The sequence below is a fragment of the Chiloscyllium plagiosum genome, unplaced genomic scaffold (genome assembly GCF_004010195.1).
Source record: "Chiloscyllium plagiosum isolate BGI_BamShark_2017 unplaced genomic scaffold, ASM401019v2 scaf_5012, whole genome shotgun sequence".
Lineage (NCBI taxonomy): Eukaryota > Metazoa > Chordata > Chondrichthyes > Orectolobiformes > Hemiscylliidae > Chiloscyllium > Chiloscyllium plagiosum.
The window spans coordinates 5661-15512 of NW_025208931.1; the positions used below are offsets into that span (position 1 = coordinate 5661).

Genomic DNA, 9852 nt, shown 5'->3' on the forward strand with positions numbered 1-9852 from the left:
ATGCGGTGACCAGAACTGTACACAATACTCCAAGTGTGCCCGTACCAGAGCTTTGTACAGCTGCAGCATAACCTCCTGGTTCCGAAACTCAATCCCTCTATCAATAAAGGCCAAAACACTGTATGCCTTCTTAACAACAAGAGACACAGAATTTAATGTTTTGAATCCAATGTGACTGCTCTCAAAGAGGATTCCTACTGGACTTGAAATGTTAACTCTGTTTCTCTCTCCACAGACCTGCTGAGTTAATCATAGAATCCCCAGTGTGGGCACAGGCCCTTCGGCCCAACAAGTCCACACCCACCGTCCGAAGAGTAACCCACCCAGACCCACTCCCCCCTGACTAATGCACCTAGCCTACACATCCCTGAATGCTATGGAACAATTTAGCATGGCCAATTCATCTAACCTGCACATCTTTGGATTGTGGGAGGAAACCGGAGGAAACCCATGCAGACACGAGGAGGTCGTACAAACTCCACACAGTCACCCGAGGCTGGAATCAAAGTCAGGTTCTTGGTGCTGTGAGGCAGCAGTGCTAAGCACTGAACCATCGTGCTGCCATTTCTTCAGTATTTAACTCTCATGAGTCCTTTTTGGATATTCTTTTGTACCACTGCAGTAGGCTTTAGCAATTTCAGGGGGATGTTTCGGAATGCAATGGGTTGCATTCCCCCTTTCTTATGCAGAAGCTCTGGGTACAAGCCCCACCTTATGATGTGATGCCCAAGCCGGTGGAAGGTGACATCTTCTCGACACAATGGCAGGCAGTAAGAATGGGAGAGATTCCTGTTCATCTGTCTGATGGTCTCTCCCATCACTATTCTTAATTCCATGCTCCGACATGCATGTTTCCACAACAACTTGGTCTTCCTGATTGAACACTGCACCAGAATCTCTCTGTTCTTCCACAGAATATACTCCCATGCTGTAGGAAAATAACCTGTTTTTCCCAGATCCAGCGCATGACCCTGCACTTAAACACATTGAGCTCTGTCGTAGGTCTCTGTCCAAGGCCCCAAAGGAGTCTTCCACATCCATCAGAGATTTACTCGCAGTTTCACACAGATCATTTACTATATCCGTTTCTTCCAATGCGGTCTCCTCTACATTAGGGAGACAGGACGCCTACTTGCAGAGTGCTTCAGAGAACATCTCCAGGACAAACGTACCAAGCAACCCCACCGCCCTGTGGCCGAACACTTTAACTCCCCCTCCCACTCCGACAAAGGCGTGCAGGTTCTGGGCCTCCTCCATCGCCAAACCCTTACCTCCCGCTGCCTGGAGGAAGAACGCCTCACCTTCTGGTTGGGACGCTCCAACCACACAGGATCAATGTGAATTTCACCAGTTTCCTCATTTCCTCTCCCCCACCTTATACCAGATCCAACCTTCCAGCTCAGCACTGCCCTCTTGACCTGTCCTACCCGTCCATCTTCCTTCCCACCTATCCGTTCCACCCTCCCCTCTGACCTATCACCTTCACCCCCACCTCCATCCACTTATCGTATTCTCAGCTACCATTCCCCCAGCCCCATCCCCCTCCCCCTCCCATTTATCTCTCCATCCCCGAGGCTCTCAGCCTCATTCCTGATGAAGGGCTTATACCCAAAACGTTGATTCTCCTGCTCCTTGGATGCTGCCTGATTGGCTGTACTTTTCCAGCACCACATTCTTGACTCTATCTGTCGTATTTCGCTCTGTCACTGAGTTTTGCAATGTTTCTTTGCAGCTTCACTCCCTCACCCATGAACATTCAGATGAAGGGCTTATGCCCAAAATGTTGACTCTCCTGCTCCTCGGATGTTGCCTGACCTGCTGTTCTTTTCCAGCGCCACACTTTTCAACTCTGATTTCCAGCATCTGCAGTCCTCACTTTCTACTTGTACATTACAGTAATGCCTTCAAATGTCCATAACTAACACTTCATTATTTAAATGGTGGTGAAAATCTAGAGGCCTCGGTACAGTTCCTTGGGAAATACCACTTTCAGAAAAATCGTATTCCCAAAATAGGAGCTTTGCTGGTTGGGTCAGACCTATAACTCAAGCTTCATTGTCCTTGAGAAGTCAACATTTTGAACCACTGCAGTCCATGTGTGACAGGTTGACCATTAATGCCCTTAGGCAGGGAATGCCAGGATTTTGACCCAGAAGTAACGGTGGAATATTCCCAAGTCAGGATAATGAGTGGTTTAGGGAGGAACTTGCAGGTGATGGTGTTCCCCTGTATATGCTGCCCTTGTCCTTCTCGGTTAGGCCTTCCCAAATTGTGGGCCAAATGTTGGGGTGGTGGATTCAGATGCAACAATAGCTGCTGGGGAGTTTTGACTGAGTGTGAGGCCCCTTTGAGTCTCACAGGGACTGCTTTTGTAGGCTTGAGTCCCAGCCTTTTACTGAGAAACCATGTGAATTAAACAGCTTTCCCCCACCTCACTGTCAGAGCCATCAGGCCAGGCATTGAAACCTTTCCTCTATGTCCCCACTCTCTCACAGGTCTAGGGTCTCCTCAAACTTTGAGCACTGAAATGGGAACATGATGGGAAAGAGTTTGGGATACATTGTTCCTGGTGGTGGAGATCAAGGCTGTTTGGAGGGATTCTCTAGAAGGGGGTTTGACACAGTCTGCTGACCTAGCAACTTATCACCCCAGGCTACTGTGGTCCGGACATGGGTTCAAATCTCACCCTAGCATCTGGTGGAATTTAAATTTAATTATAAAATTTGGGATACAAAGCTAGCCTCAGTGGTCATGAGGCTACTTATTTTTGTGAGAAAAACTTGTCTGCTTTATTTAGGGAAGAAAATCTGCCATCCTTACCTGGTCTAATGTATACGTGCCTTCAGTCCCACACCAATGTAGCTGATTCTTAACTACCCTCTGAAACAAGTCACTCAGTTCGAGAATATTTGTGCTTGGGCATCAAACACTGCCCTTGCTCGTGATGCCACATTCCATGAACAGGTAAAGAAAACAAAATCAGAATGGTCGTTCATTCAACTCCAAGCCTTCTACTCCCCAACTAATTCCCAAAAAAAAGTTCCACAATACTCTTGGTGTAATAAGGAGTTCTATGCATGGTGTGGTTGGTTGACGTTTAACAGAACTTCCATACTTCACAATCGTACTCCTCAAGAAATAAAGCCCAATGTCATAGGAGCTCTGGACTGTCAGGTACTCAGTTCACTCATTCAAGGGGATCGATTAATAAGATACACATACCTTGAGCTTCCTTCTTGCATTGAACTTCTTCAAGCAGTCTACTGTCTCTTGCCTGTGCATGCAAGAGGCCACTGTAGCACGATGCTGAGGGGGAGAAAAAAATAAATTATTGTTTTAACAATGCAATAATGCAAAGTTTCCTCAAGCAAAAGACTTAACTGCCCAATAAGTGTGACAGGACAATAATACCATTTCTGAAAGAACCGCACTGCTAAAGTCTCGATGTTGGCTCAATGTACAGTTTCCTAGGCTTTCTCACAAAAGGTTGTGGGTTCAAGTCCAATCTCAGATAGAGAGGCCTGATTTTTTTTTCCATAACTGAGAGCTTTATTAGAATAGATTAGATTCCCTACGGTGTGGAAATAGGTCCTTTGGCCCAAGATGTCCACACTGACCCTCCGAAGAGTAACCCACCCAGTCCCATTTCTCTCTGACTAATGCACCTAACACTATGGGCAATTCTAGCATGGCCAATTCACCTGACCTGCACATCTTTGGACTGTGGGAGGAAACCGGAGCACCCAGAGGAAACCCACGCAGACTCGGGGAGAAGGGCAACTGCTTGTGTGGAGTTTGCACAGAGGCTGGAATCGAACTTGGGACCCTGGTGCTGTGAGGCTGCAGTGCTCACTACTGAGTCACTGTGCCACCCCAATAGCTCTAGGTGTGAGGAAATTTCAGCATTTTCGACAGATTGGAGAAGCTTGGGCTGGTTTCCTCACAGGAGGAGATTTGAGTGAGGTGTTCAAAGCTGGGAAGTAGTCTGGACAGAGCTGACAGGGAGAAACCAATGCCATTGGCATAAAAGTCAAGAACCAGAGACTACAGGATAAAGATAATTGGCAAAACAAACTAAAGGAAGCAATGGCAACGTGAGGAAAACTAATTGTTTAAAATTGTTTAGGATGAGGGAGGTACCGATGGAGTGAGGTGGAGGGAGATTCACTCAGGTGGGTAGGAGGAGGGAGGCACCGATGGAGTGAGGTGGAGGGAGATTCACTCAGGTGGGTAGGAGGAGTGAGGCACTGACAGAGTGAGGTGGAGGGAGATTCACTCAAGTGGGTAGGAGGAGGGAGGCACCGATGGAGTGAGTTGGAGGGAGATTCACTCAGGTGGGTAGGAGGAGGGAGGTACCGATGGGATGAGTTGGAGGGAGATTCACTCAGGTGGGTAGGAGGAGGGAGGTACCGATGGAGTGAGTTGGAGGGAGATTCACTCGGGTGGGTAGGAGGAGGGAGGTACCGATGGAGTGAGTTGGAGGGAGATTCACTCAGGTGGGTAGGAGGAGGGAGGCACCGATGGAGTGAGGTGGAGGGAGATTCACTCGAGTGGGTAGGAGGAGGGAGGTACCGATGGAGTGAGTTGGAGGGAGATTCACTCAGGTGGGTAGGAGGAGGGAGGCACCGATGGAGTGAGGTGGAGGGAGATTCACTCGAGTGGGGAGGAGGAGGGAGGCACCGATGGAGTGAGGTGGAGGGAGATTCACTCGAGTGGGGAGGAGGAGGGAGGCACCAATGGAGTGAGGTGGAGGGAGATTTGATGATGGCATTCAAAGAGAAGTGAAGAGAAACATTTGAATGGGCGAGGGTGGAGGAGTGGGTTGCTCTTAGTTGCTGTTATAGAGTATGGACAGAATGGCCTTCTCTGCTGTAACCATGTAGTTGCTTGAAGATGCCCTGATGCTATAAAGTGTTTGGGAAATACAATCTTTTGTTTCTCTCTCTATACCTCGAGAGTAATGCTGGAATTTTTAGGGCAGTTCTTTTGGGAGCGGGGCGGCAAGGGGTATGAAGAGGTACATTTTCAGGCAACTGTCTATGTAGAATTTGCACATTCTCCCTGTGTCTGCGTGGGTTTCCTCCCAAAGTCCAAAGATGTGCAGATCAGGTGGATTGGCCATGCTAAATTGCCCTATGGTGTCCAGGGATGTGCAGGCTAGGTGAGTTAGCCATGGGAAATGCAGGGTTACAGGGACAGGGTCAGGCGCGTGGGTCTGGGTGGGATGCTCTTTGGAGGGTTGGTGTTGTCTGGATGGGCTGAATGGCCTGCTTCCATACTATAGGGATTCTGTGAATATAAAAGGGGCCTGTTTGGAAAGTACACCGATATATTGGTTTATATGACCAACAGTTTGGTCAAAGAGGTAGGTTTTCAAGAGCGTCCTGGAGGAGAGAGAGGGGCTTAACGGTTCCTGGGGTGATTTCCAAAGCTCATAGCCTACTGCCCTCGAAGGCGCCATTGCCAATAGCATAGCAGTGAGAATAGAGGCTGTGCAAAAGGTTGGAACTGGAGGAGGAGTGCAGAATTCTCAGAGCATTTGTGGGGTTACAGGGGGCAGAGAGAGACGAAGCCACAAAGAGATTTGAGAATTGCAAAATTGAGGTGTTGCTGGGTTGGGAACCAATGTAGCTTAGTGGGCACAGGAGGTGGTCGGTGGATGGGACATAGCAACAACATTAAGGGCTGCATTGTAATGGATGTATCTGGGTAAAGTTAAATGAAAACAGGCTCGTGTGATATATCGTGCTGGAGCTGGCTGTTGAACCAGATTGAGAGAGTAGCCTAAAACCTATCTGTTTCAGCATCGAAAAGAGAGACTCAACAAAACCAAGGTATTTCTTCATTAGTCATTAGACTGGGAACAAATAAATAAAACTAAAACTGCTAGTAATACAGAACTTAAATAGTGCTTGAAAGAGAGGCACAGTGTTGAAGCTTTTTGTCTTTCACTCATCAGGACAAATGCAAGAATACCAAATTTCAAATGATAACAATAATGGGAGAAAAGGGTGTTGATTGGTTGGAACATCAACCCTGATTGGCTAAGGTGTTTCTATGGAGAAAGCAATTGTGAGCTTTCTGAACTTATATGCTGCTAGGAAACGGCCAATCAGATATCACAAGTTAGAAATTATACACATATAAAATAACAAGGAGGTTTTGGCAGACAACGGTATTCAGTTTATAAAGTTCAAACATCCAGAATACGAGTCCTAAATCCTACTCACCATCCTGCCTCCATCTCGATCATGGGGATCCTACTCATAAGATCTAGGAGTAGCTGTAGGCCATTTAGCCCCTCTCCCTTTAAAGAGATCATGGCTGATCTGATAATCCTCAACTTCACCTTTCTGCCTTTTCCCCATCAACCCCTGACTCCCTTACTGATTAAACATCTGGCTCAAACTTGAATAGAGTTAATGACCCACTTTGACAACCCTCAGTGGTAAAGAATTCCACAGATCCACAACTTTTTAAGAGATGAAATTCCTCCTCATCCCTGTTTTAAATGGGCGATCCTTTACCCTGAGATTATGCCCTCTAGTTCTGAGCTCTATAAAGGGGAAACAACCTTTCCACGTTGACCCTGTCAAACCCCCCCCAAGAATCTGGCATATTTCAATGAGCTCTTCCCTCAGATTTCTATATTCCATCAAGTACAAACTCAACCCATTTCACCTCTCCTCAAGAGACAATCATTCCACACTGGCTATCAGTCGAGTGAACCTTCTCTGGACTGCCTCCAATGCCAATCTATCTTTCCTTAGATAAGGGGTCCAAAACTGTTCACTGTATCTCAGCTGTGGTCTGACCAGGCTGTTTAATCCTCTCCCACAGCCACATATACTCTACTCTGTCATGGCCTTTATCCACCCGCCCCATCTTGCCCAATCCTAGCTGCCACTGGGCTATGCCACACAACTGAACATCTGTGAACGTACCGAGATCCAGGGGTGTTTGAGGGCCTCTCCGGCAGTGATGCGTTTCGCGGGGTTGATTGTCAGCATCTTGTTGATGAGGTCTTTCGCTTCGGGTGTCACAGTGTCCCACTCTGGAGACGGGAACTACCGAGAGAAAGAGGGCATGAAAGGAAACCAAGGAACGATTGAACAGCCAAGACTATTTCATTCCGAGAACCCAATGTCTAGCCGTGACCGAGACTGGGGTTAAGGAAGGAGATGGATCAATAAAATAGTTAAGAGTTGGAGCGTGATAATTATCAAAGAAAATATCAAGGAAGTAATCTTTACCTTGATACCTGGACACTGACTGTTGGGTAGACCCAATCGCCCTGCTGTTTTAGAATGTAGGAAAAGGAGGAGGAGGCCATTCAGTCCCTTCGATCTGCTCTGCCATCCAGTTAGAGCATGGCTGATTGGTATCTTAATTCCATTAACCACCTTTGCTCCACTCCCCTTATAAAGGGACATGGTGGAGTAGTGGCAGTGTCAGTGAGTCCAGGTTAATAATGTGAGGAGGCATGGGTACAAAAACCACCACAGCAGCTGGTGAAATTTAAATTGAGTGAATAAATCCAGATTTGAAAGCTAGCCATCAATGATGAAAGCCATCGAAGAACCACTGATTACTGTAAAACCCCAGACGATTCACTACTGTGGTTTAGGGAAGGAAATCTGCCGTCCTTACCCCATCTGGTGTATATGTGACTCCAGTCCCAGGGCAATGAACCAGTCTGTGAACAATATAAACAATGGCCACACCCCAGGAAGGAATTTTAAAAAATACTTCTATCTTCAAACAATACAGTTATTTAAAATTTCTAATACATATCATTTATAAACCATTAATGAAGTTCCACCATTCATTTTGAAAGATGAAAAGCCCATCTCATTTTACAATCTCAAATCCAATATTCCAACGTGGTCAGCTGATGGTCCTCAGGGAGGGATCTATTGGCTTGACAGACAACTTAAGGATACACATATTTGTGTTGGAATGGGGGCACAATGGAATTTTACTAATTGTACATGGAACTGAAGATGAATAGAGGCCAGATCAGTATGCAATTGAACCTAGTCTCCCAATGAACTTATCAGTCCAGCTTCCATCAATGTTCTCATTCAGCTGGCTCACTCACCCTGACCTGGAGTAGTGCAGTTCTGCATTTCTCTGGAGACAACAACTGGACAACAACAGGGTAGGAGGGTTAGTGACCTCTTGTACTCTTGGCAGAACCCCCTGAGCAAGAAAACTAAGTTTTGGACTAAAGGTCGCCCTGGTAGGGAGTGTTGGAATTAGAGGAGAAAGTGAGGACTGCAGATGCTGGAGATCAGAGCTGAAAATGTGTTGCTGGAAAAGCGCAGCAGGTCAGGCAGCATCCAAGGAGCAGGAGAATCAATGTTTCGGGCATAAGCCCTTCTTCAGGAATCCTGAAGAAGGGCTTATGCCCGAAACATTGATTCTCCTGTTCCTTGGATGCTGCCTGACCTGCTGCGCTTTTCCAGCAACACATTTTCAGTGTTGGAATTAGACTAATGACTTGCTTAGATAAAAAATGTCTTATCATAAACAGGACACACCAACAAGTTTAGACATTAACTATGGAAGACCTTAGTGTGTTGGATGTGACTCTAACTCACTAATGAATTAACTGACTATCTAAGTTCATGTGGATCGGATCAAGTCAGGTTGTCCTGCATCCATGGGAGATCATCCACGTGCCCCCGACATAACAAGGAGATCCCAGCACCTCCTCACTCCCTTCACCCTACAGACCAATAAACACATGACAAGCTGATACTTACATCATAGGCCCCGGCTTTGATTTGTTGGTATAGTCTATGTTGGTCTTCATCCCAGAATGGTGGGTAACCGACCAGCAGAATGTACAAAATGACACCTGATGAAGACAAGACAAAGGGAATAAAGCTCAGTGTATTATCATGCTATCATAGCACTATCCTGATGCAATCTTGTAACATTTACATCCGAGTCTAGAAGTGAATGGGATATCAGTTCAGCCTCTTCATTGAAACAAGCAGCAGTGGGAAATCCCACAGGCAGAGTATGTATCTCCGCCCTGATATCACAGAATAGTTAGGCTCTCCTTAATAACAACTGATAGTTATAAAATCTCCTTTCAATAGAAAAGTACCCCATTCATTCAAAATTTGCTACTGAGCCATAAAGTAAGTTAATAAGATCACCTTTATGCCTGAACAGTGTAGACCAGTAACAGTCCTGCAATTGGAGAACATAGGAACACAAGGAGGCCTTTCAGCCCTATCTTGAGCCTGCCCTGCTATTCAGTTAGATCATGGCTGGTCTGCAACTCCATTCCATTTGTCCACTTTTGGTTCATATCCTTCAGCAAGGGGAGATGTTGGTGAAGTGGCATTATCACTGGGCTGATAATCCAGAAATTTAGGGTAATTTTCTGTGAACACAGGTACAAATCCTACACCGGCACCTAGAGGAATTTAAACTCAATTAATCAACCAGGGTTTTCAGCTAACTTCATGAGTGATAACCATGGAACCATCACTGATTGTTATTAAAACTTAATGCTTATCCTCTTTGGGAAAGGAGATCAGCTAAGCTTACCCAGACTGGCCTACATGTGACAACAGGCCAACAGTAATAGGGTTCACTCGCAACTGCTCTCTGGACCATTAGGGATAAACATTAAATACTTAACTATTCAGAAACACCATATTCTGAATTACAAAGAAATGATGGGGCTGGAGAAGATTCCAAACAGAGGGAGGAGTGAGACTGTGGAGGGATTGCAAAATGGCGATGGAAGAGTTTACAGAATTATGATATAATGTTTCCAACGTAGTGGGCTGAAAGTCCTCCATCTCCACCTTAAATGATTTATTTTCTTGT

At 46.1% G+C, this 9852-nt stretch overlaps 1 protein-coding gene across 1 annotated transcript; it reads right to left on the bottom strand.

Moving 5' to 3' along the window:
• Window positions 1-3222: 3222 nt before the first annotated feature.
• LOC122546743 (calcium/calmodulin-dependent protein kinase type II subunit alpha-like) lies at window positions 3223-8863 on the bottom strand (the record flags this gene model as incomplete). Its single annotated transcript, XM_043685383.1, has 3 exons — window positions 3223-3306; window positions 6945-7067; window positions 8769-8863. Coding segments are annotated over 3 exons (302 nt in total), but the record flags the coding sequence as incomplete, so codon positions are not given.
• Window positions 8864-9852: the final 989 nt, after the last annotated feature.